Source organism: Panthera pardus, unplaced genomic scaffold (assembly GCF_024362965.1).
Source record: "Panthera pardus isolate Hobbes unplaced genomic scaffold, ASM2436296v1 HiC_scaffold_12, whole genome shotgun sequence".
NCBI lineage: Eukaryota > Metazoa > Chordata > Mammalia > Carnivora > Felidae > Panthera > Panthera pardus.
In genome coordinates, this window is record NW_026526677.1 from 25,722,859 (window position 1) to 25,750,796 (window position 27,938).

General features: G+C 45.6%; 1 protein-coding gene across 4 annotated transcripts in view; it reads right to left on the bottom strand.

The window, feature by feature from the left end:
- The window catches only part of LDLRAD3 (low density lipoprotein receptor class A domain containing 3), a 242,096-nt gene that overhangs the window by 123,376 nt on the left and 90,782 nt on the right, over positions 1–27,938 (bottom strand). For 3 of the 4 annotated variants that reach the window (XM_019470123.2, XM_019470119.2, XM_019470121.2), the window contains one exon: positions 7,101–7,226. In XM_019470123.2, coding sequence (XP_019325668.2) covers positions 7,101–7,226 — 126 coding nt within the window. Of the gene's footprint in view, positions 1–7,100; positions 7,227–26,659; positions 26,946–27,938 lie in introns of those variants that run through there. The other variant, XM_019470122.2, reaches the window with a different exon arrangement.

Sequence of the window (27,938 nt, forward strand, 5' to 3'; positions counted from 1 at the left end):
GGAAGGAGTCTTTAAGGAAACCTTGATGAGGGGGCTTTGGAACAATGGGCGAAAGGGTCCTCCTGCTGCCCATCTGATGCGGGCCTAACTCCTTGAGGCCACTGCCGCTGGCGGAGGAGTGAAGAAGAAATATAGAATCGAATCTGGCTGACGTGACCAGAGCTTTGGGAACATGCCAGCACCAAGGGGCTCTGTGAACAAAAACCACAGAGACACTGGCGAAACCATTTGGCTGCTTGGGGGGACAGGCAAGAACTTGTCAGCAGTGGAAGAAACACAGTCTGGGACCCGGTGGTGTTTCTGGGCACAAGTACAGTGAAAGCAATAGCATAAGGTCCTTAGCGTGAATCAGTGTTCCATGTGGTCACCCAGGCAACTCTGCCATCTCGGTTCTGGGCAGGAGTCTCTGTCTTCACTAAATGGGACCCAGGTCAGGGCCATGTGGCCAGCCGGGCTCCAGCCAAGAATGTCTGAGCACAGGGAAGAAGGAGAGGTCTGAACACAGCCAAGGGAGAAAGGACAAAAAGCAAAAGAGTAAAATCTCAGCATTGCGAGCCTCTAAGAGGAAATCCTGGTTCTTGCTTATCCTCACTCCTGAGTCAAATGAATGCAAAAAGTGGGAAAACACATCTGTAAAAACAAAGTTCTTTAAAATTACAATTCTCCAGGGGTGCCTGGGTGGCTCAGTCGGTTAAGCGTCTCACTTTGGCTCAGGTCATGATCTCAAGACTCGTGAGTTTGAGCTCCGTGTTGGGCTCTGTGCTGACAGCTCAGAGCCTGGAGCCTGCTTTGGATTCTGTGTCTCCTTCTCTCTCTGCCCCTCCCCGACTCGTGCTCTGTTTCTCTCTCTCTCAAAACTAAATAAACATTAAAAAAATTTATGATTCTTTAGTTATCGATGCAAAGTCAAGACACAATCCAATGAAACCTCTCCTTTAGCTTTTATTATTTTTACTGTTTTATTATATGCCAAATGTACAAAAATAGAGACTGGCATAATGAATCCCCATGTTCTAATCATCTGGCTTTAAAAATTATCAACTCACTGACAGTTTCATTTCACCCCTACCCACATCCACTACCCCTCATGAGATTTCACCTTTATATATTTCTAATTATCATTATACTTATTATTACTATATTTAATATGCTATTAGATATTATATATGTATACATATAGATACATCTTTATATATAAGTATTTTTTAAAATAATAAACAGATTATCATTCTCACACTTCATTTTTTTTTTTTTCATTCTCACACTTTAAAAAACTAACAGGATTGCCTTAACATCATTAAATATACAACCACAATTCATTTTCCCAGTTACCTCAATTTTGGGGGTTATTTTTTTTTTCAAATGTTTATTCATTTAATTTGAGAGACACCAACAGAGAGCAAGCAGGGGAGGGACGAAGAGAGGGAGAGAGAGAATCTCAAGCAGGCTCCACGCTGTCAGAGCTGAGCCCAATGCGGGGCTTGATCTCACGAACCATGAGATCATGACCTGAGCCAAAATCAAGAGCCAGGGGCTTAACTGAGTCACCCAAGTGTCCCCACTTTTTTTTTTTTTTTTTTTTACAGTTGGCTTGTTGGAGTCAGGATTGAAATGAGATCTGTATGTTGCATTTGACTGATTTGTCACTCATTCTCCCCTTCAGTCTGTAGATTCCCTCTTCTTCTAATTTTTCTTAGAATTTATTAATGGATGCAATGGAGTCCTGAAGAATCTCCCATATTCTGGATCTGGCAGTATGTCTCCCCATGGAGTCGCTAACATGTTCCCCTGTCCCTGAATTTCCTGTAAACAAATGGTTAGTGTTACAAACATCATGTTGTGTCTCCTAGAGTTCACATGTTAAAACCCTAACCCCTAATAAACGGGATGGTCTTGGAGTGGAGCCTTTGGTAGGAGATTAGGGTAAGGTGAGGTCATGAAGGTGGCACTCTCATGATGGGATTAGGGCCGTTATGAGATGAGGGGCCAAGGGACTTCTCTATGTGTGAAAGAAGAAAGTTTACTTTCTCTTCTGCCTTCCTCACCAGGGAAGGTCAAGTGAGGACACCAATAAGAGGAGGGCCCACACCAAGAACCCAGCCACGATGGTAGCCTGGATCTTGGACTTCCAGGACTATGAGAAACAAGTTTAAGTCACCCAGTCCATGGCCTTCTGTTACTACAGCCCAAATTGACTACGGCAGATTCACAGGCTCAATCAATCAGGCTCAGGTTGGAAGTTTTGGCAGAAACACCTCACAGTGATGATGTGTGTTCCTGTTGGGTCATATCAGAAGGCAAATAACATCTGGTTGTCTCTTTCCTTGTGATCCTAAGACTGATTTGCGGGAGGTTCCAATTCCAGGTCAGATGCAGTAATCACACCCGCCCTGTCTCTGCCACTGCGTGCAGCTGCAATAAAAACCTAGCCAAATACATGGTACAGCTATTTTTAGATTCTGGAAAGTAAACTGGAGTAGACCAACTGGGGAAGAAGAACAAAATTCAATCTATCACTGAAATAGTGGTAAATTTACTATTCCCTCATTCCCCCGGCAGAGTCCCAGGAAACTACAAAGTATCGGAAAGACAGTGGTGGGCAGGGAGGAACTTGGAAAAGCAACCCTATAAAGTTATTTATGAACTTCTAGGCTGTCCCCAGTCTGCACAAGCATGGATCTGGTCCTAATCAGCACACCCAAGACTTTGAGAACCAAACTCACCGACTACTGCCCACGTCTCAGACAGACCACACAGGAGGTGCCCATGCACCACACATGCAAACAGCAGTGCAAAAACAGTTTGAAAACTATGACAACGGCAGCCCACAGAGGGGCTGTTAGGAATCTGTGGCCTGACCCAACAGGGTCATTTGCTTACTAAAACAAAAATATAAGCATTCTCTGCAGGACTGACACAAAACCCAGAAGGTCGTACATAACCAACAAAATATCCAGAATATAATCCAAAATTAACTTGCCTTGTGAAAACAATCAGGAAAATCTCAATTCTCATGGGAAAAGATAATCAACAGACATCGAGGCCAAGATAAGACAGATGTTGGAATTATGTGACAAAGGCTTCAGAGCGGCTCTTACAGAAAGACTCTAACAAGCAATCACATACACTCTTGAAACAAATGGAAAATAGAAAGTCTCAGCAAAGAACCCAGAAGGTATAAAGAAGAACCAAAAAGAAACTTTAGAACTGAAAAATACAGTGACGAAGAAACAAAGAAACACACCGTGTGGGCTCAGACTAGAGATGACAGAAGAGAAAGTAAACTTGACAAAAGACTAACAGACATGATCTAACCTGAACAATGAAAGGAAAAAGGTTGACTGGAAACTGAACAGAGCCTCAGGGACCTGTGGGATGATCACAAAAGATCCAAAGTTGTTATCAGAATCCCATAAGGAGAAGGTACAGTACTTGAAAATGATTTGAAGAAAGGATACCTGAAAATGTACTGAGTATAGCAAAAGACAAAGGCTTGCACATTCAAACAGAACCCTATGCAGCATATACTCAAAGAAATCCACATAGCCACACACACACACAAACACACACACACACACACACACACACACACACACACACACACACACACACTATAATCTAGCTGCTGAAGCTAGGCTGGGAGAAAAAAAAAAAATCTTCAAAGCGGCCAGAAAAATGATGCATTTTCTACGGGGAAACAATTTGAATGGCTGCAAATTTCTCATCGGAAACCACAGAAGTCAGAGGAAGTGGCACGACATTTTTAAAGTGCTTAAAAACAGAGCTGTCAACCCAGAATTCTATATGCAGTAAAAATATCCTTCAGGAGTGAAGGTGAAATCAAGACATGGTCAGATGCAGGAAAACTAAGAGAATGTGTTGCCAGCAGACCTGCTTTAAAAGAATTGCTAAAGGAAGTGCTTCAGACAGAAGGGAAACGGTACCAGAGGAGACCAGGAACATCAGGAATGAAGAAAGAGCAACCAAAATGGCAAATCTCTGGGTAACTTTAATAACAGATTGTTCATCCCCTCTCAAGTTCTTTAAAATGCATCCGAGAGTCTAAAGCAAAAATTAAAACACGGCCTTTTAGGGTTTTGGATGTTCTGTTGCTGTACTGACGACCAGAACATAAAGAGATATACAGAGTGACAGGGTTTCTACGTTCTACTTGAGGTGGCACGATATTGATTCAGGTCTGTCTGCGAAAAGACTGACAGCTGGTTTCAAGGGTTTTTAGCTTGATCCATGCCTTATAAAGCTCCCCATCAATTTTTTATTTCATGGTTTCAGGAACCATTGAAGATGCACGTCTTCATCAGGGTTACAAAACAGACACTCTAATTCTTTTTCCCATTATAGTTCATTAAAAAAACAAAAACAAAAACCTTTCCTATGTTGGCTATTTAATTACTCAGAAGTACAATGCATCTAGAAAAAGGAGGCTAAATGCTTGATTCTCTTCTTTTATTTACTAGTTATAAAAACAGTGAATTAGAACCATTATTTTTAGATGGTAGATATGCCAGAGGAAAATGCTGGCTTAATCCCCAATGATCTAATTTGGAATGGATAGAATTAACTCATTTAGACAATTAAAGACCAATATCCAAACATTTAAATCATACAAGGTCTTTAATATGGCAGGGAGTATGCAGAATGGCACAGTCATTTAGAATATACGTACTAGAACGTATCACACTTGCTTTTTATTGCCATTCAATTATTCTCTAGTATGTATATACGGGTGTATATAAACAAATTATATACATAAATACAGACATATATATACATGCATGTAAATTCCCCATGGACAGTAGGAAGAAGCTAAGATCAAGTTGAAACTCTAAAGAACTCAATGAAAATAAAACAAGTACATCCTTGGACATCCTAAGCCAAAGGTGAAATGCTAGTAAATACGGTCTTCTTCTTAACAGCTCACAGTTTTAAGTCACTATGGGTTTTCAAAATCAATTACTCCTTGCCAGCCACCACACTAAGCACTTTTCAGATACGACCTGGTCTAATTGTCACAACAACCCAGGAAGCAGGCTCTTAGCACTCCCCTTTCATGAGATGAGGAAACCACCGTGCGACATTACGTAGCACAGCCAACCCATGCCTAATGAGGGCGGATCAGAAACCTGGAGCCAGACTTTCCAGCTCCAGAGTCATTTCACTCAATCAGGCTGCTACCCTGTTAGTGACCTGTATCCCCTTGCTACGGTGGGTTTCTGCTACTCGACTAATCATTCAACAATCTAGCCGCTAGGTCACATTTTTGCCATTTGAGATCCAGAAGATGAAAAAAGGCAACAGGAGAAGGCACACGGGAGAATTCTATACTTCCTGCGTCCTCGCTGGGAGGGGGTGTCAATGACTATGCCCTGGGAAGGCATGAATGGTCACCCCCTCTTCCAGGGCTTAAAACAGAACCAACAGGGTAAAGGGAAGTCAGTTTCCCAAAACAATCACTGAAGTCATTAAAACCTGTGTTTTGAAATAAATTCGTAACATATATAACAATTATATTCATAGCAACGACAATCCTCACGAATAACATATATGTGTACATACACGTATACACGCATACATTGATATACACAGAGAGAAAGAGGGAGGGAGAAAGAGAGGGGCAAAAAGAGAGAGGTAGGAAGAGAGAGGGAGGAAGGACTGGCACAAGAAAGCCCACATATTAAGTGTCATTCTGGGCAAATCTCATTTTCCACTTTATATTTTCTATATTTTGCAAGTTCCAAAGCTACTTGCTGGGAGAGCCGGCACAGTATGAAAGGTGGGGAAGAGATGCCTGAAGGTCACTGAAGCTGCTACGTGAAATGGTTCTGGACAGAGACTCTGGCCAGGAAGGGAATGCGTGCGTCCAGGCCATGGAGTATGAAGTTCAACACCAGGACTGCTAAGAGGCAAGGTGGGGCAGAGAGCACGAGAAGGGGTGTGTGTCTGTCTGTGTGGTGACACCTTGGAATGTCATACAGCAAGGAAAAGGAATCAAGGCAGTCACAAGACAAGGAGAACTTTAGCTTTCTATAGTATTTGGTATATACACATACATATATATATACATACATATACATATATATAGCAACATACATATACATATATGTATATATATGTATGTGTATATATATATATTCTTTTAAAAAATTTTTTTAACATTTGATTTTGAGAGAGAGAGAGAGAAACAGAGAGACAGAGCATGAGCAGGGGAGACGCAGGGAGAGAGAGGGAGACACAGAATCCGAAGCAGGCTCCAGGCTCTGAGCTGTCAGCACAGATCCCAATGCAGGGCTTGAACCCACAAACTGTAAGATCATAACCTGAGCCGAAGTCAGATTGCCTGACTGAGCCACCCAGGCGCCCCTCAAAAATATATTCTTATGACATATACATATACACCTTTTTATTTTTTTTATTAAAATTTTTTTTAAACGTTTATTTATTTTTGAGACAGAGAGAGACAGAGCATGAACGGGGGAGGGTCAGAGAGAGAGGGAGACACAGAATCTGAAACAGGCTCCAGGCTCTGAGCCGTCAGCACAGAGCCTGACGCGGGGCTTGAACTCACGAACCGCGAGATCATGACCTGAGCCGAAGTCGGACGCCTAACCGACTGAGCCACCCAGGCGCCCCATATATACACCTTTTTAAAAATAACTCAAACTAGGAAGGAGAGCAGGCACATGAACACGGGGTGCTGAGTGCAAGAGTACATCAGCTGAGGGTCTGAAGGAGCAGGGAATCAGCTCTGCCATTTATGACCTGTAAGATGCTGGACGAGTTCACGGATGTCCGTACGCTTCGGATTCCTCACTTATTAATGAGGATCACACGCCTGCACCTGCAGAGCTATTGTACTGAAGTATGTGCGAGACCCAAGTGTTTAGTAGAGACCCCAATAAATGGCAGCTGAGCATTCACGCGTTTGCGCGAGAAAGAAGCGGTAAGGAACAGGATGTGGGGGACGGCAGAAGGCACCTGGGCCTATGGGAGCGAGGAGCACGGAGAAGAGTGGCCCTGATGGAGGCCCCGGCCCATGAGAAGGAACAAGGCACGGCGACATGGGCCCTCCCGGCACTTACTACAGTTCTCCTCATCACTGCCGTCGGGACAGTCCTCGAAGCCATTGCACTGGAAGCGGCCAATGATGCAGTGGATGCCGCTGGCACAAGGGAAGAACGTCGGGCCGCATTTCGACTTGGCCTTGGCTACAGGAGGAAACACAAGACAAACAGCAGGTCATCAGGAGGTGAAGATTTCTGGCCACCGCACGCCCATCCCACCAGCTCTGAGTGCGCAAACGGGTCCTTCCCCGTGTACCTTGAAGTCCCCAAAGGTTTCTTACCACCACCCCCCACCTCCGGTGCCCAGCCAGGTCGGCGGCCCGCACGCACCATCCTTGCGTAAGGGGGAAGCCAATCCTGCTGTGTTTACACGGCCCCTACACCAGCAGGGCTCAATCAGCACGTGCTGACCAGCAATGAATGGGTAAGCAGAGGGGGTGATAGACTGAGCCTGCTCTTAAGGTGCTAAGGAAGCATTCAAAATTCATTTCCTGTCAGAGTAATTGTCTACACTGATTAAATGCTTCCCATACTAGACAGCGTGGCCAGGGCTATACATGGATGATGTCATTTAATCCCCCCGGGCAGCACCCAACGGCATGGTGTGCAGAAGAGAATTAACGCCACGGGCCTAAGACGGCTACCCTTGAGTAAGGCTTGCTGGCTTGCAAGGCTGCCCTTGCTTGGCTGGTGTCTGCGAACTGGGGTTTCGGGAGGGTTCCCACCATTCTCTCCGGTAAGAACGGCTCACTGTGCCTAAAGTGGCAGACTGTGCAGTTTATGCCGAACACCTGCTTTTCTTCTGGGAGTCTGGGATTTTGGTGCACGCGGGGCAGATGGTGCCTGCGTAACCAGCCCCTAGAAAAACCCCCAGGCACTGAGTCTGTAATGAGCTCCCCCAGTGGAAAACAATACACACGTGTTGTCACAATTGGTTGCTGGGGAGCTAAGTGCACCCTGTGTGACTCCACAGGGAGAGGGCTGGAGGTCTGAACTTGGTTTCCCCTGGACTTCACTCCACGTGCTTCTTCCCTTTGCTAGTTTTGCTAGGTATCCTTCCACCATAATAAATCATACGACTACACGCGGAGCTCATTGAATCCTCCTAGCAAATCACTGAGCCCGGGGACGATCTCGGGGACCGCAGACAAAGATGGGGATGGTTCTTATCCCCATTTCGGAGGCGTGCTTTGGGTGGTGAAGTGACCGACTCAAGGCCACACAGCTAGAAAATCTGACCCTGCGGTGAGCACCCTGGCACTCAGATTCCAGAAGCCAAGCTCTCAACCAACTCAACCGTGTTACCTCTCTGCCAGTCTGTCACTTCTCACAACAGAGGCCAGACTCCTGCTCAGAGAAATTCTTCTTCCACTCCTGCTGTACAAACAGTTTTAACGGAAGCTGCTGTAACTCACGCTTGATGGAGTGGCCTGCTAACCAAACAGCCCTGTGGGGTAATGTACTTTCCCGTTAATGGTGCCGGCTGCTCTGGCTTGCGATTACGAGGTGTAAGATCGAATCTACTGCCACATCCCAGGTAGCTGGCTCCGACTAGCATCCCTCCCATCTCCTGCCTTAGAGGCAGGAGCCAGGGTCCTCAGGAAGGAAGGGCCATTTCTTGGGAACAAACAGCCAGTAAATTACCTTCCCGTTCCTGCCATCAGTAACATGCCAACTTTGGCGACACGATCCACAATCAACAGGGTTTTGAGGCCTGGGACGTGCCCAGGTTTTAAAAACCCACATCGCTTTGTTTCAACTAGGAACTTCTGCAATGGTGCTGGTGTGCTCTTCAAAAGCACAAACTTGATGAGACAGCGTCCTGGGTTCAAATCGTGGCTCTCCTGTCTTGTGAACTGGGGCAAGTTTCTTCATATTACTGAGTCTCAGCTGCCTCACCAGTAAGTCAGAGGTAACATCTACCTCACAGGGCTCTAGGAAGGATTCAGTGAGATAATCTATGTAAAATGCTTAGCACAGACCATGGTATAGTAGGTGCTCAATTAATGGTAATGCTTACGCTATTCACCATCTTTACTTATAGAATTTTAAAACTACTTGGGCTGCTAATTTTATTCTGATTGCCAAAGGTAAAAAAGCTCATTATGGAAGATCTCTATGAACTGGTATGAAATGATCTCCAGGATACACTGTTAAGTGGGGGAGAAAGCAGACTGCAAAAGAGTTATCTACAGTATTTTAAAATCTCTACAGCAAAAGAAAGGGACATAAGAAAATGTACCTGGAATGGTTCATCTGTGCATACGAGACACGGGAAGGACACAGCAGAAACTGGAGAGACTGCTTACCCACGAGGGGTGGGTGGGAAAGGGTTGGAATGAGGCAGCCAAAACGAGAAGGGTCACATTTCTCGGAGTCGTACAGCTCTGACTCTTAGAACCCTATCTCAGGTGCCTGGGTGGCTCAGTTGGTTAGGGGAGGGGCAGAGAGAGAGGGAGACACAGAATCTGAAGCAGGCTCCAGGCTCTGAGCTGTCAGCACAGAGCCCGACGCGGGGCTCGAACTCACGGACCGCGAGATCGTGACCTGAGCCGAAGTCGGCCGCTTAACCGACTGAGCCACCCAGGCACCCCAAGCGTCTGACTCTTGATTTCGGCTCAGGTCATGATCTCACGGCTCGTGAGATGAGGCCCAGCCCTGGGCTCTGTGCTGACAGCGTGGAACCTGCTTGGGATTCTCCGTCTGCCTCTCTCTCTCTCTCTGCCCCTCCCCTGCTCTCTCTGTCAAAAATAAATAAATAAACACTTAAAAAGAACCCTAATACTTCACATAGCCAAAGGGTAAACAATTAAAATCATCCACGTGTGCATGCGTGGAGAGGCTCAAAATGGAACAGAAACGGCAAAGTGAACGCAACTGGACTGTAGGTGAGTAAGCCCACCAACCTGAAGGGTGTGGGGAGGAGCAGAACCCACCTAACTCAGGAAACCGTTACTTGGACCGCATTCTACGAGGCTAAAGAAAAAGAGAATTGTACACAAATACGGCACTCTACTTTTATTTGTCACCGGGGTACGGATTAGCTGTTCTGAAACTACCTTTGTGTGTACTCAGATTGAACAAATGAGTAAATATACTGCAGATAATAACAGCGAGGTTCCTCGCTCTCCGAGGAAGAAGTTAAAAATAAGAAAGTGGAAAGGCTAAATGATCCCCGAGGCTTTGGACTAGAGGAGGAGGCATCAGTATGAACTCAAGGTTTGTAAAGACAGAGAGAGAGAGAGAGATAGACACACAGACAAGAGAGAGAAAGAGAAATCATGATCTGTGTGTGTGCATGAGTTAATATACATACAGACATTTATTTCCTAGTTCCGTCGGCCAAGAAAGACTAGAAGCTATACACAAATGAGCACGCCCAGCACCAGATCCTGATTTCTAAATACCATTACCCAATAAAGGGAACCAGGGATCCTTGGAGAAGCATTTGATTCCAGCAGGAAATTCAAGATGAACGTGGAGGGTCTTGTGTTGTCAGAAAGTCAAGAAGCACTCAAAACATGATGGGCACATGTCAGAAGGACACAGGGGTCACCCCGAAGGAGCTGCCCAATGGCCAAAGTTACAACACTTTGAGCAACAAAACAATGACAGTACTGGACTGTAATCCAGAGAACACAATAAATATCTGTGAGTCCGTACCAGTATCGTACATCATTGGATAAATAAGTAAATGGGGAAGAAGGGAAGTTTTTCCTTATAGAAGATTTCCAATTATTACACTGGAGGATGTAGGAAGCAAAAAGTCACCATTTAGCAAACACCCCAGTAACAACTGTTCCAGGCAAGACCCAGCAATGGATGCCCAAGTTAAGAGTCTCGGCCGGCCTTCCTCTGGTCACCCTTTGAGGGATCAGAGGAAGAAAGGCTGTTTATAGGGTTTGACATCTGAGAGATGTTTCCTTGTAAACCTCTATTCACAACATCACTGCCCTCCCAGCATCTTAAAAAAGCCTAAAGCCCCTATCACAGCATCAGGCAGCTCTGGAGACATCTGTAATTCACATGCACCCACTCTCCCTGCCCGGCTACACGGGCCTCCTCGCTCCTGCGGGAGCTGCCGCGCTCAGTCCCACCCCAGGGGGGGGACCCTGCCTCTCCTGCTACCTGCACTGCCTTTCTCCCAGGGTCGTGTGGCCCTCCATTCATTTAGGTGTCTTGAACCACTCTGCCGTCTACCCAGAAACTCTGACTCCCACCCTCAGTCTCTCTAGCCCTCACTCTGCTTCTCTTTCTTTTCCCTGCTAGGAAAGGATGTCGGCGGCTCTGTGCTGTGCTGTGCGAATGATGAACACATGGTCGTTCAAATACTTTCATTCACCACTTTGACAGAGCTACGCTACACAGCGCAGACACCAGGTGATAAATACTTGCCAACTACACAAACGGGCCTGTAAAAGAGAGAGTGGGATTGGGTAATGACCCCCAACTGACTGAATGTTTACCACGGGCTAAGCAGGATGCTCTACGTTTTACGAATCTCCCCTCATTTACTCCTCACAGAAACCCATTTCACAGATAGGAAAAACTGAGGTCCGGAAGTGAGGGAGCTTGCCACTGCTAATAAGCAGAGTCAAGGCTCAAACCTTCCTCTTGACTCGTCTGCTCTTCTGCCTCTTCAGATATTTCTAAGCCCCAGTCCAGCTCCAAAGGACCAGACTTTATGAGACAAAGAAAAAGAATATGAATAATTATAAATGAATTAGCTATCGTTCAATTAACCAGCTCTTTGGCCCTGCCCCTGAACCCTTTTCAAGGATTAGTAATGAGACCTGCTGCCTTGTCAGCGATGCTCAGTCACGGTCTCTGTCAGAGGGAGCCGGTCCTGTTATGATTTACGTCTGCGCCATCGGGCCCCTGCTAAGGCAACTGGCGAGGCGGATCACAGGCGGCCGGCCAAGCGCCTGGCTGAGCCTCAGAGAGAAGCCAGCCGCTGACAGCAGCTGTCGGCTGCTCCCTGCTTGCACAACCCACTTGGCAGGCTGGGGGGGCTGCTGGACCAAGTCTGCATTGTCCTCCCCCAGCCCCCATTTCCACGACAGGGAGATTTCAGCATGAAACTTGGCAGCCCCGGGCAGAAGATGGAAGCCTGACTGTGTCTCAAATCACCCTGACAAAGGGGGACAGGGGGACTCCACGCCACTGAATACCTGAATTCACGATTTTTTGAGTACCTGCCCCATGAACTTTGCAAGGTGGCAGCTTTCACCAGCAGAAGGACAAGAAACTGGGGCTCTCCTGGGGGCTGGTTTATTTCCTGATCTGTGTCCCCTCCCTCCTTACAGCCAGGTTGTCACAGTTCTGATTTTCATGGGTCAGGAAAATAAAAAATAAAAATAAAAATAATTTTTTTTTTTCAAGGGAGATAGGCATGGGTAAAAAGACTGAAATGGTTGCCAACTTGTTAATTTTACCAGCAAGGACATAAACAAACCCGCAATAATCTCTACTCACTACGGTCTTAAGCAAAAACTGCTTTCGCCTCCCAAATGCAGGACAGACCAGTATTGGGGGATTACGTCAGAACTAGAGGGGAACCAGGAGACATTTGGTGTGGTCAGGCTGTGCGGCCCTCACAGCAAAGACCTGACCTTTCTATGCACAACATCTGGAGCACGGCAGGTGGTTCACACAGCTTGCTCAGTAACGAATTCTCACTTTCAACAAGGGAGAAAAGGGAGGCCTGAGGATAGGCGATTGGAGACCCGCCCAAAGTCACACAGCTATTTAGGATCTGACTGGCCTAGAATCCAGTTCTCAGTCCCGAGTCTAGCCTCTTTCAACTATGATGTGCTTCAGGCAGGGTGCTTCACACCCACACCCTGCCAAACCCCACATCAGGGATCACATTCAGGAGAGCTCCTATGAGACTGAAAGTTCCACATGGCCAGAACTTTCCATGCCTTGGAGAGAAATGCTCTGCATCAGGCTTCAGGCCGGGGCTCCCATCTGTCCAGAAAGGGCTCAGGGCTACCCGCTGGTCCTGGAGGATGCCAGTGCTGCAGCGTGGGCCTGCTGTCTACAGCTCCTGGCCCAGACCCTCCCTGGGTAGTGATCCCACAGAAGAGTCAGACAGGAGCTGCAACGACACAGCCTCTCTGTTCAGCCACAATAGCCAGGAAATCGACTCATCAGACCTGCGGCATCTCTCAGGCTGTGGCAACAGCTCCAGCTATAAACACGAATATCTGGGGTCTCTCTTCCAACATGTCTGTAGGGGGCCAAATAAGCAACAGCTGCTACCTCCACCGCCCCTGCCTGCCTCCAATTCTTGCTCCGGGATCCTGCCAGTGTGTGCCCGTGAAAGCCCAAAGAACCAGAAGCAGGAGCCTTAAGCTCTTCCGGAAAATTACCATCCTCATGACACAGCTCACCGTGAAAAATTCAAACTACAGAGAAATGTACATGGTAAATGTAAAAACTGCCCCAAACTGCTGTCGCCCAGGAAAAGCCACAGTGGCCATTTTGGTAAACAGTGCTCCAAAAAGCAAGGTCTCAGAAACTATTGTGTGCAAATGAATAGCCTTAGGACCTTATTAAAATGCAGCAGGTCTCAAGTGGAGCCTAGGATTCTGCATTCCTAATGCTCCCAGATGATGTCAATGCTGTGGGTCCCAGGCACTTCACTTCCAAGGCCCACTGTTTTGTTCACTGTTGTATCTCCAATGCCCAGAAAAGTGCCTAGCACACAGGTTACTCAATAATTACTAAATTAATACATAGAAATCTGAGCATGCAGTTTTGTTTAAATGCATCCATAAAATACTACGTTATTCTAAACTTGCTTTTGTCACTTACTAATATATTGACATTTTCATGTTGATAACTATAGGTGCACACAATCACTTTTAACGGCTAAAGGTAATTTTACTGCATCTCTGTACCCATAAGTCCCATTGCTGATGGATATTTGGGGTGTTTTCAATAAACAACGCACATACAGATACATATACTATTTTCCCCACTTGTACAATATCTCCTCAAGGTATAACCAGTAGGTCAAAGGATATGCATATTTCACATTTGGGCATCCTTTTGATCATCGAGGGCCTCCTGGTACTGTCTTCTGGCCACAGATGGCTACAGGTAAAGCCTCCAGCCCAGGATAGGCTGATTCTCCCCGGCTGGCAATGATATTCCTCGAAGCACACAGGCTGCGAACACCCCACGGTTCCTCTGTGTTTATGTTAAGCGGGCCCTTCACAGCTGCCGGTGCTCCATTATTCTCCATTTATCTCTGTCTCTCCTCATTTTAACATCTGTGTATTTCATTACTTTGCAGAGAAGGGACATTCCTATCCAGTCAAGGAAACCATGACTCTTCTTTTTATCTTTTAAATTTGCACCGGGTGCAGACCATCAATCTTTGCTGGAATTGGTTTCCCTGGGTTACACGAATCACGGGCTAATGCAAAGTGTCCCTCCTTTCAGGAGATGCTCCTTGCGCTAACTTTCCTAGGCTGCACTGTCCCCTCTAAGGGCCCGACAAAGGGTAGGTTCTCACTCCAAAGACGGTCCTCCTTGCCAGTCATATCCCATTTCTCCAGAAATTCACATTTCTCCAGAACATCATGTCCCATAAGGCAGTGTTTAACAAAGAAGGGGGTCAGTGATCCCCCCGCAGAGGGATCCCTGGAGAGGGGTGCTGGTGAAGATGCCAATTCCGGGGCCTCTCTCCTAGGAGGTCTGCATTTGTATTAAGCACAGAGGATTCCAATGGACACTCTCATGCAAACACCCTACTGGACAGACTCTACCTGTGTCCTATGCCCCGAGAATAAATGACCTCCTCAGTCCTTTCTTCCTGCTGTTGCCACTGCACAAACCAGCAGCCACTGCAGGGATTCTGGCTATGGGGCCACTGTGGGCCTAGTCTGGCCACCACCCTGGTCAAATCTAGCACTGGCATCCCAGATAGCGTAGTTATCATTAAAAGAGCACCCACAAGAAAACCATGGGCCTCTTTATGATCCTTCTCCATTTCCACGGGCTCTCTCTTCCTCCATGTTCATGTGCAAGACACAAAATAACTCTGCTTTACACGTAAAAGCTGTGGGCTCATATTCCAATGGTTGCTGTCCCGGCAAAAAGGCCGTTTTTGAACTTTAAAACCCCTTAAATTCTGTCTACTTTTTAAGGATTTATGCATAATGCATAATGCAAAATAGGGATAAAGAGGCCAAAACATGTTTGCTGCTCCCTCTTAGCAAATAAAATATTCCTGAGCATCCTGCTATACGTCAGGCACTGGGTCAGTTCTGTGGTGATCCAACAGTACTCCCTAACTGGGAGCGGAGGAAGGACACAGACAAGGAAGTGAGCTTCTGCATGCAGTGCCATGAGTGCCCTGATGGGGGAGCTAGAGGTCACCCAATCTCAAACAGAGGCAGAGGTTGACGTCAGAAAAGGCTGCTCAGAAGAAGGCAGGCCTCAGCAAAGCCACTTCGCACATAGCTAAGGTAGAAACGAATGCAATGTGTAGACAGTCTTAGGCCTTACATACTTAGTTATTCACTCACACTAACATTAATTCACAAACTCTGTGTCATACCTGCAAAGAGTGAAGATACACTGGAGACAGCTCTGCCACAGATAAAATTTCAGTGCTGGTGGGACTGTTCCAGGAAGGAGGAACAGCACGTGCAAAGGCCAAGAGGCAGAAACAATGTAGTACTGGGAGAACTGAAAGGGGGTCAATACGAGATTCCTTCTCAGGTCAGGAAAAAGTACCCAGTATGTTTTAACTAAAAAGAATTAAGACCCATGGGGCACCTGGGTGACTCAGTTGGTTGGATGTCTGATTTCGGCTCAGGTCATGATCTCACAGTTCGTGAGTTCAAGCCCCGCATCGGGCTCTGGGCTGACAGCTTGGAACCTGGAGCCTGCTTTGGATTCTGTGTCTTCCTCTCTCTGCCCCTCCCCTGCTCCTACTCTCTCTCTCTCTCTCTCTCTCTCTCTCAAAAACAAACATTAAAAAATTAAAACAAAAGAGAATTAAAACCCTATTTCTCATAAGAAATGTGCCACGAGCCAGCTGCAATTCAGCTCACACTAAAAACGTGAGCATTATCTACACCAAACTATGAATCAGAAAAAAAGTCAGATTATAAAATTCATATAATTTGAATCAACATGCACACTGCCTCCCCCCCCCCCCACACACACACACCCGGAGTGAACGCCCACGTGCAGCCATCACTGGCTAAAAATTTCGCAAAAAGTAATGGACCCAAAATTGCTACTATATTCAGTCCCCTGGTTCGCTTTGTAAAATGTCAAACTGTGGTTCCTCTGAAAAGTCAAACATGACTTCATGGTTGGAAGCAAGAAAGCAAAAAGAGCCTTATAAAAAGTAACAGGCTTTTTAAAAAAACAACATGCCTGGGTTCTCTAAGAAGTCTAGGAGAGGGGAACAAACAGGTGCTTCATGGTGGTCCTGATGCAGAGGACACACTCCCCAGAAAGCCAAATCCGTGCCTGGAATTCAAGTCTGCACATCCACTATTACCTGAGCAAAACCAAAACAAAACAAGCAACGACAAAAACAACAACAACAAAAGGCGTTCTGCCTGTTACAGTAGTTCAATGCCGCATGACTACTGGAGAGGACTCCGAGTTTCCACGGCAGACTCCAAGTTTTATTGATCAGATATCACAATGTATTATTTCTTCCTAAAATACTATATGGGCTGCTTCAAAGATACACACTCGGGAGTAGAGAGAGCAAAAGACCACATGCTCACTGGAACATAAATACAGAAAGAAGGCATCTAGCTGCCACAGCTTCAACAGAAGACTGTCAGAAAATTCTTTCGAATCACCTCTTTCAAGACAATACAGGAGGTTATGGAGCTTTGGGGCTAAGAGGTCAGAAGGGATTAGGGTTCAGAAGCTTCTGGGCTTCTATCCCCAATTCTGCCACATAATCCCAGAGACCAAGGACAAGTCACTTAACCTCCACTGGCTTCAACGTCCTCATCTGTAAAAGGGGCGTACAGATAGAACAGACCTCATCAGCTGCTGGAAAATAACATGAGATTTTGCATGTAGAAAAAACACTGTAATACTTGACATCTAGTAGGGATCTGATCATGTCTTCTCCTCCCTAACATGGTCCATGGGTCTACAAACTGTTCTTCCCATATATGGATGGCCCGGAGAAAAATGAGGTGGAAACCGATGTTATGTTTAGACTAAGGGCTTCCTCTTTCAGTTATTCTTTGCATTAACGTTAATTCTCAGACTCTCTATGCTACACGTTGGACCAAGTGGTGTTGCAAAGAGAATCAAACATTCAAATATAACTTCTGGGAGCAAGGTGCCTCTAGCTAAGGAGCACCTGGAGAAGAAGGAGAAGGAGGAGGAGAAGGAGGAGGAGAAGGAGGAGGAGGAGGAGGAGAAAAAGAAGAAAACAAAGGACAATAAACAGATCGTTGCCATGAGATGTGGTAAGTGCTACATAAGCTGTATAAACATTCGTCTTTCAACAGTAGGGTTAGAGGTCAGCCTGCCAGGGTCCAAACACTGGTTCCACCACTTACTGGACACATAATTTATGGCAACTTATTTCACCTCTCTGTGCCTCCATTTCCTCATCAGGAAATGGCAACATTAACAGTATCTACCTCGTTGGGTTGCCGCGGAGATTAAAGGACACAATACAATAGTTGCTTCGTCTTTTTCTGGAACACGGTATTAGCTATGACAGTTGATACTGTCTTAACTATTGTTACATACATTACACCTTAGCCATTCTTATTTAACATTACACCACAACAGTATCCTATACAGTGTTAGAGTATCATACAGTATAATTACAGCATTAGCTATTATTACTGTTATTATTTATGACTATTATTTTCAAGCACTTCCTGTCCCATTCTGCCCCAGGGAACACAGCACAAACGACGGCCATGTCAGTCGTCTAGGAGATGAGTAGGGATGCGTTAGTGGAAGTGGAGAGGGAAGGGCTTCCAGGAAAAATGAGTGACATGAATAAAAGCTGAGTGGTGGCAGGGCTGAGCCCATCCGTACAGAACCTGGGAGAGTGTAGGGAGTGTGGAACACGGATGTGGCAGGAGACGATCTGTGGTAGAGGCAGGGAGCACCTAGACACGTACCCACCCCGCGAGCCAGCCAGGCAAGTGACTTGTCAGATTTGTGTTTTATGAAGAAAATTTTTACGGACTCACAAGAATATTATGAGGCTCTGGTAAGCACGTAAATATCCTCCTTACTCCCAAAAAGCCCTGAGGGAACTGAACAGCCAAGTCTATAATATTTTTGGGGCTTTCAGGAAAAAGGGCACTATAAACAATAAGGGGATTCTAAGTGCCTGTCCTTGCCCTTTAAAATATTTTTAAAAATTTTTTTTAATGTTCACTTATTTTTGAGTACGAGAGAGAGACAGCATGCGCGCGCACATGAGCAGGGGAGGGGCAGAGGCAGAGTGGAAGACACAGAATCCGAAGCGGACTCTAGGCTCCAAGCTGTCAGCACAGAGCCCGACGAGGGGCTCGAACTCACAAACCATGAGATCATGCCCAGAGCCGAAGTCAGACGCTTAACCAACTGAGCCACCCAGGTGCCCTGCCCTTTAAAATATTTTCAAGAACGAAAGGGAAAAAGTTAGCAAGTTTGGGATTATGACATTATCTTATAATCTAAGGGTTTTTTTTCCAGGTTATTAATTTTAGCTATTTGTAATGCACAAACATATGTGCATGAAGGTATGTGTGTATGTATATATATAGGAATGAAAATTCCAGAGAACCCGTAAGTAGGAAACCAAGACATTCCCATCTGATTTTTCTATAGACAAAGTTTGAGAGGATAAGCTCGAAAAAGATAATAAATAAACGTGGGTCAGATAAGTTAGCTTCCAGAGGCTTTTCACCGCTTGGAGAAAAAACTTCCTGACAGTGGATCAGAGTCCCCGGGATGAAAACCAGATGTGGGAACAGACATGCTAGAACTGACTAGTTTCCAGTTTATAAAGGATACTTTGATAAAGGCATCATCCAAGGAAAGGTGATATCCAAGGGCCAACTCCTAAGAAATGGGAGGGGGTGAGTGATTAAAAAAAAATGTGGGGGGAAAGGGGGATGATGCGAGAATCAAAGTTTAAAGGTTTGAACAGAAACAAATAAAGGAGAATCCATTCTAGATCACCTTCCATCTTGCTGGGCATGAGGGACATCACCTTTGCCCAAAGAGGCAGGTTTTACTCTTCAGGGCCTCTACCTGCTTCCACCCTTTGGGCCCTCGGCAAACGCTGAGGTTTTTCTTCCAAAAAATGCCTTCATTTCTGTGCAAGTTCTTTACCTTCAGCCTTGTGAAAAGGAAGCTCACTTCTGATCAGCCTCCTAGAAGTGTCTCTGACAGCCCCCCTTACCAGCCCCTCCCCACACATCCACGGGGACAGAAGGACCCTGGGACTCAGACACTGTCTCCTTAATGGTGCAACGCTGGCCAAAAGAGCCAGAGAAAGCCCTATGAAGGAGGATTACACTGTCGTCAGATCCACAGGACGGCAGGACGTGCCTTCACAGACATGAGGCATAATCCTTTGCTGGCTGCTGCCAACAGAGTGAGACAAGGGAGGCGGCTCTGAAAAGCCGAGCAGGAGGACATTCAGTCTGTCACAAGGTAGCCTGAAAACAATGGCTTAACACACCACAAATCTGGCTCCAGGAACGGTTTCCACCAAGGGATCTGGAGGTTTCTATGATGCCTTCAACACCAGTCACAGGAATCACATAATCCCATGGAGAGCATCTCTCAGTAGCTATGGGCTGGCTTTAAAAACAAAACACCGACCCTCAGCTTCTAACTTATCCAGTAAGAGCTGTGACTCAATCTTGAATGCACATCACAATAACTCAGGAAGCTTTAAAAAAAACAAAACAAAACAAAGCAAAGCAATCCCAAATCAATGGAGCTAGAGTGACTATACTAACGAAAACAAAATAGAAGTGGTGATAAAAATATGTTCCTAGAGACAAAGAAATGGTCAATCCATCAGGAAGACATAATACATACACTTAAAAACGGAGTCCCAGAATACATGGGAGAAAGAAATATTTAAACAGTAAGGGAGAAAGAAATATTTAAACAGTAAGAGTTGGAGACTTCAATGCCTGCTTTCAATAATGGGTAGAATAATTAGGCTGAAGATCAGCAAGAAAACAGATGAGCAGAAAGGAACAACACAGTAAACCAACCACATCTAACAGACATCCATTGAAATCACAACCAAAACAGTAGGACACATATTCTTCTCAGGCGGTAATGGAACATTCTCCAGGGTATTCCAAATATTAGCCCATAAAATAACCTCAATATATGGGGCTCCTGGGGGGCTCAGTCAGTTAAGCATCCGATGTCAGCTCAGGTCGTGATCTCACAGTTTGTGGTTCAAGCCCCGCACCAGACTCCATGCTAAGAGCTCAGAGCCTGGAGCCTGCTTCAGATTCTGTCTCTGTCTCTCTCTGTCCCTTCCCTACTCACATGCTGTCTCTCTCTCTCTTTCTCTCAAAAATAAATATTAAAAAAAAAAACCTCAATACATTTAAAAGGAATAATACAATGTATGTTCTCCAGTCACACTGAAATAAAATTAGACATCAATAACAGAAGGAAATCTGGGAAATTCACAACTATGTGGAAAATTGTCAATATTACCAATACCAGAATAAACACAACTATGTAGAAATTACCAACAAGTTACCAATGAGTGGAAGAAGAAAATACAAAATTAGAAAAATACTTCGGGATGAATGAAAACAAAAACAACATGCCAAAATTCACAGGATGCAGCTAAAGCAGTATTGAGAATGAAATGTATAGCTGTAAGTGTATTTTTTTAAATCTCAAATCCACAAACAACTCTTAGAACTAACAAACAACTTCAGCAAGGGTGTAGAACACAAGATGAAAATATCAAAATAAATTGAACTTCTATATACGAGCAATCAAATATCCTAACATGAAATTAATAAAACAATTTCATTTATAATAGCATTAAAACAAATAAATAAAACAAATAAAATACTTAGGAATACATTTAACCAGAGGTCTTGTGACCTGTACATTGAAACCTACAAAATACTGTTCAAAGAAATTTAAGAACTAAATAAACAGAAAAGACATCCCATGTTCATGGATTAGAAGACTAAGTATTGGTAAGATACCAATACTCTCCAAATTGATCTACAGATTCAAATGCTTATGGATCAACAGAATAAAATTGAGAGTCTAGAAACAAACCATCACTTTCAGTCAACGGATTTTTGACAAGGTGTCAAGAAAATTCATTAAGGGAAAAGACAGTCTTTTCAACAAACAGCTGGGACAACTGGATACCCACATGCAAAATAATGAAGTTATTCATTCCATATAATGGAATGTTATTTGTTCAATAAAAAGATGAAGTACTGATGCATGATCCAAAACAGATGAAACCTGAAAACATCATGCTAAGTGAAAGGGCTACGCATAAAGGCCACATCTAATACAGAAATCCATAGAGACAAAAAAACAAAAATAGATTAGTGGCTCCCAGGGATTGGGGGAGGGAGGAAGGGGGAAGAATGGGGTTTCTTTTGGGGGTGATGAAGATGTTCTAAAATTAGGTAGCAGCAAGAATTGCACAACTCCCTGAATATAACTAAATAAGGAAACAAAACTTTCTAAGAATTTCTGAGATCCAGGAGGGTTGGTGACATCAGAAATGAAAGAGTTGCTCTTTTCCAGGAAGGAAATTGTCTGAATTCCTCCCTCGTTCTTCTGGTTTGCTCCCCAGGGAACATTTGGCAATACTGGATGGGGGGAGGATGGGGCATCTGGCTGGTTCAGTAGGTACAGAATGCAACTCCTAATCTCGGGGTTGGGAGTTTGAGCCCCATGCTGGATGTGGAGATTACTTAAAAATAAAATCTTTTAAAAAATATTGGTGGTGGGAGGGGAGGAGTGAGTGCTACTGGCATCCAGTGGGTAGACCAGGGATGCTGCCAAAAGTCTCATAATGCACAGGGGGCTCCCCCCCCAACAAATAAAGAATTATCTGGCCCCAAAATGTCAACATTTCAAGAGTGAAGAACCCTACACCGGGAAAAGGTCAATACTCTTGAACTTCAGCCTTTTCTGATTTAAAGAAAGACCTAACTCTCTACTAATGGTTAAAAAACAAACAAACAAAGGGTTAGGAATCAAATGGAACTTGGATTCAAATCCCGATTCTGCCCCTTCCCAGAACTGAGACCTTGGGCAAATTACCTACCTGCCCTGGGCTTTTACTCTCTCATCTGTAAAATGGGATGATGAAATCAACCTTACAAAGTAGGTAAGGATTAAATAAGAAGACAGAAGATGCCTGTTATCAGAAAGGCTAAGAGCTTTTATTACTGTAATTATTATTTTTTGTTAAGCCCCAAAGTGGCTTAGTACCAGGAAATGGGTGACTGGGTCATCTTAAAATAGGACTATTTTCTCCGGCAACAATTAGTATGTAAACTAGGACATTTTACGAGCTAATAAGCAACTGAAACATAACAGCTGACATTCCTCACCAGTATATTATGCTCTAGCCAAAGAGGGACTGGCCAAGTACCCTGTTGCCATAGTAATAAAAAGTTTCTGTGAGTCTGACTCATTTTCTTTCCAGTAAATGCTTTCTGTTTGTCAGGCTACACTTCATGTACAAGTTCAATGCACAGGGGCGGAGTCTTTTCCATCTACTACACCTAATATCTTTCTGCTGCTCAAAAACCAATTTACTGTCATGGAAATAGCACCAAAGACAGGACAAGATGACAGGCTGTCATTTGCTATGGGTCTCTGTAATGGAGCTCACCAGTTAGTAGTGGATAGGAATGGCTCAGTAAGACATATTAAACCACCCAGGCCTTCCAACACCTCCACTAGACCAGATGGTAGTTTGAGAGCCCCTCCTCCTCACCATAAATGAGGGAAAAAAGATAAAGTAATTAACACTTACTAAATTCTTGCTGTGTGTCCTGAGCCGCTTTGGTGGACTTTATCCAATTTACATTCCACCAAAAAACTGAGAACGTTGGTTACTAACACTGCATAGAAAATGCTGACAATCAGAGAGATTAATGTTTCCGGGGACATACTTTCCATATATATTTATTTTTGCTCCATCTCAACTCATAAATCGTTTGAGTTGCCACAGGAAAAAAAATCGGTAAAAAAACAAGGAAAACAGGATGTTATAGGCAAAAGCAAAAGAAAGAAGGTAGTAGACAAGACGCACTCCATACAGTATTACAGGATTACTATCATCAGGGCTGTGAGTTTCCTAGTGGCCAAAGCAACAAAGGAAACACGATAAGGAGTCAGAGTAAAGCGTACAGAACACTAAGACCTAACCATTTAAGAGAAAAGAGATTTTTGGTACTCTCTCCTCATAACCCAGATGTAAGTGAATACATCACAAAATGAGGCAGTCACAAAATTTGAACCCAGAGCGGATTTGAACCCAGAGCAGAATCCCAGTTCTGAAAAGGCTGCCTAATATCTAAGCATTCGGTGAAGGATGGGTGTGAATGTGCCGCCATTTGTATTCCACATTCATGTCCTCAACAGTGTGGCTGAGTGATGGAATGATTAAGATTCTGCTGTCATGATGGGCATTGAGGAGGGCACTTGGGATGAGCACTGGGCGTTGTATGTAAGCGATGAATCACGGGAATCTAGCCCTGAAGCCAAGAGCACGCTGCATACACTGTATGTTACCTAACTTGGCAATAAACTTGGCAATAAATTGTATATATAATATATATATATATATTATATATATATATATATATTATATATATACATATATAAAGAGTCTGCAGTCAGACTGCTTATGCTCAAATCCCAGCTCTGTCCCTATCTAGTGATACAATTTTTAACTTGCGGTGCCTCAGTTTCCTCATCTGTAAAGTGGAGATGACCATCATAGTACCCAATCTCATAAAGCAATTGTGGGCATTAAATGTAAATCATGTTGAGCACTTCTTAGGCTCTACTGCACCAATGTAAGCTATTAATAGCACCCCTACTCCCACCACACTTTATTGGTAACTGATCACACGCCAGCACTGTTCTCGGCAGTAGAGGACACAGCCCTATCCCAGGCAGGGGAGGTCTTGCCCTCATGGAGCTCCAACAAACACACAGACAAAATTGGACAGTGCTAAGTGCTCCACGGAGACAGAAGATGTGATCGTGGGTGCATGGTTGGTATGGATAATCAGGAAGGGAATTTCAGAGGCCAAAGCAGTTACGATGAGAACTAAATGACAAGCAGCAGCCAGCCAAGCAGGGATGAGAGGGGAGAGCAGCCCAGGCGGAGAGCCCATCACAAAAACACACCAGTGACAAAGACTGGAAAGGCCCTGGAACAGGAGGGGCAGCCAGGCAAGGCTGGAGCAGGCTGCCCCCGGGGCGAGGCAGGGAAAGCAGGAGCCAGGTCCAGGAGGGATTCCTCAGGGAAGGAGTCTGGGTTTGATTCCAAGTGAAAGTGATGGGAAGTGTTACAGGGGAGTGATTTTATTTACTTTTCTAAAAGATCTTGGGCTGCCCTTGGGAGAGTGGGATCAGGCAAATGAAGCAGGAAGTCGTTCCAGGAGGGGACAACAGTGCCTGGAGGTGTGTGGGAGTAGTGAAGACAGAGAGTTGTGCACGGACTTGACTCAGAACATTCTAGATCAGGGTGTCTCGACCGCAGCACTGTTGACATTTGGGGCTGGAAAAGTCCTTGGCGTGGGGGACTGTCCCATGCACGGCAGGATGTTTCACAGCATCCCTGCCTTCCACCACTAGATGCCAGCAGCATCCCCAGTTCTGACAACCAAGAATGTCTCCAGACATGGCCAAATAACTAACCCTGGGAGCCCAAATCACCCCTGGCTGAGAACCACTGCTTTAGAGGCAGAGCTGACTGGCTTTTGCTAATAGGCGGGATCAGGGAGAAAGGGCAGTCAGCAAAAGAGAGGCCTCAAGGATGATTCCGACATTTTTGTCCATAACAAGGTAAGATCACCTCAAACATTCAGCTTGCTTGCCTTGTCTGCCACTGAACTTGCTTCTGATTTTCAATGTCACTCATTCATTCATTCAAATGGTCCACAGAGGGGCATGTGGGTGGCTCAGTCAGTTAAGCATCTGACTGCGGTTCAGGTCCTGATCTCGTGGTTCCTGAATGAGCCCTGCATCGGGCTGTGTTAATAGCCCAGAGCCTGAAGCCTGCTTCAGATTCTATCTCCCTCTCCTTCTTCCCTTCCCCTGCTCACACTTGGTCTCTCTCAAAAATAAACATTAAAAAAAAAAAAAAAAACACAGTCCACAGAGTCAGCCATACCTCATCCCAGGGAGGCCTGGCTTACAGACTTGAAGAGCTTACGGTCTAACAGGGATATAAACATACAAGCAAGTGAAGTTGTTACAGGACACATGAGTTAGAAGAACCCGTGAGACTAAGCAGAAGCACAAAGGAGAACATGGCCCTTTACTCCCGGGGGAGGCAGGGGAGGCACCATGGAGGCTGAAGGCTGTGCTGGCGGACAGAAGCCCAGAGGGAAAAAGAGCATGTGCAAAGGCCCAGAGGAATGAGCCTGAGTGGCTAGGGAGGCACGCAAGGCGGGGCAGGAGCTGCAGCCAGTGAGACAGGCAGAGCCAGCCAGGAGGTCTCTGTGGGACTTCGGAGCCCCCTTTACTCCATGGGGGACCTGGGAGCCCCTGGAAGTCTACTGTTATCCATATTCCTCACATCTAAGGATTTAAAAGACAAACAAACCTCGAAGTGGGTTATCTACTGAGTGCTCACATTATACCAACTCCAGTGCAGGGAACTCTACATAGACGAGGTGCCTCATCCCCTTCTCCACATGAGAAAATGGCAGCCTCGGGAAGTTCAATGACTCGGTCAAGACTTCCCAGCTGCCAAGTGGCAGGGCCAGGATCCGAGCCCAGGCTGACTGGCTTCAGAGTCCTCTGCCTCCTGCTTTAAGCAAGGTAGTAGTAATAGGATTTGGTCTGTGGTTTAGGAAGATGATTCAGGAAATAAATATCTCGGCATCACCAGTTTATGGGAGGGGGGGAGACCTCCAAGGTGGGGAGTGAGCGGAGTATTAGACGAGAAGGAAGGAATCTATTTCTGGTAAATAATGATGCAGGAAGCAGACCAAGAGGGCCTCCCCGCCAGGGAGAAGGGCAGCCTGGAAATAGGGGATGGAATCCCAGTGAACAAAAGATGGAAGTGAAGGATGTGGTCTGCAGTGTCCAACACAGCTTGGGGGCCAGGTAAGGTCGGATCTCGACACTGGATCTGACACCCAGGAATTTCCTGGGATCCTCCCCAGAGCAAATTCATGACTGTGGTGCATGTGAAAGCCATACTACAGAGGGCTGTGTCACAAACTAGGCACAACAAAGGACAAGGACAGGGCAGGGGCCTGTAGGACTCTGGCCTGAGGAAGAATTTGGGGCCAGGGAAAGACTGACGATAAAGAGGTGAGTTCCCAAACTGGAATGCAGGTCAGACTCACCTGGGGAAACAGCACGCAGAGAATTCTGGCCCCACTCTAGGCCCATGAGCCACTCTTTCCCAGGATGACCTCGATCTGCAGAGGACTCAGACAACCACAGTGGCTTAGGAGCCACTGGACTGGGCAGCGTTTCTTATAGTGTGCTCCCAGAAACACTTCAGCTCCAGGGTCCCCTCCTCACTCTGGTGATTGAGATTCCCAGGAAGGTCCTGGGAAGTTGTTTACTGAGGCCTCCGGGGCATTCTGATGCAGCCCGGAAACCATGGCCTCTAGAACCTCTCTGCTCAAAGTGTAGACCTCAGATCTGCAGCATCGGTAACCCCCTGGGAGCCACGGCCCTGACTCACTCAATTAGAATCTGTAGTTTACCAAGATCCCATGCCTTTATGATATACACAGTGTTTGCAAAGTTCTAGACCAGAATGGAAGGAGGGTCCTGGGGTAGAGGGGAGAGGTACTCAGGTGCCCTCCTGCCAGACATCTTTAGTGCAGATTGCCCTGAGATTTGCCTGCTGCCAATTTTTATGAAAGATAGCAAAGCATCACTGAAATGAACCCTCCTACAGGTTTTAACGCTTCAGGCCCCTGCTGGGCCCTCTGGGCAGAGGAGCAAAGTCAGGCATGACTTCAGACATTTCAAATGCAATCCTTTCTTGCATGGGAATGGGACAGGCGGGACATTTAACATGCACTCCCTTTACAAGGGAGGCAGGAAAGCTGCATCTGAGCCCTAGAAACCTTTTGGTACAGATCCGCCATGGCACACACTTACCTGCAGGGGGCAGCAGAGCAGAGAGGTCAAGCCGCTCCCTCAAGCCTGCATGTCTGCTTTCCTAACCTGACTCGTGACTCCCAAACTGCTTCAGCCAATGACCTAACTTCTCCAAGCCGCAATTCATCAGTAAAATGGGAGTACTGGTAGGACTTACCTCATGGGATAGTTGTGATGACTAAAGGAGATCATCCATGCAGAGCACTGGGTATAGTGCCTGGTCCGCAGGTAAAAGTTTTATAGTCTGACCCAGAGCCTGTTCACCAACTTGCTCACTGAGGGTCGCCAGCATTCTGCATAAGCCTCAACAGACCTAAATCCATTCCTACGTGTGTATGCCCACGTGCCAGAAAACCATTCTGTATTTTCACAGAGGGAAGGACATTCTATTTTAAATCACAGGCATCTGTAGTTGTAATGGGGGTTGGAGAAGATCAAGTCCCTTTATAGATGAGAGAACTAAGGCCCAGAAAAGGCAGAGTGCATACCCATGGCAATAGTTAGTTC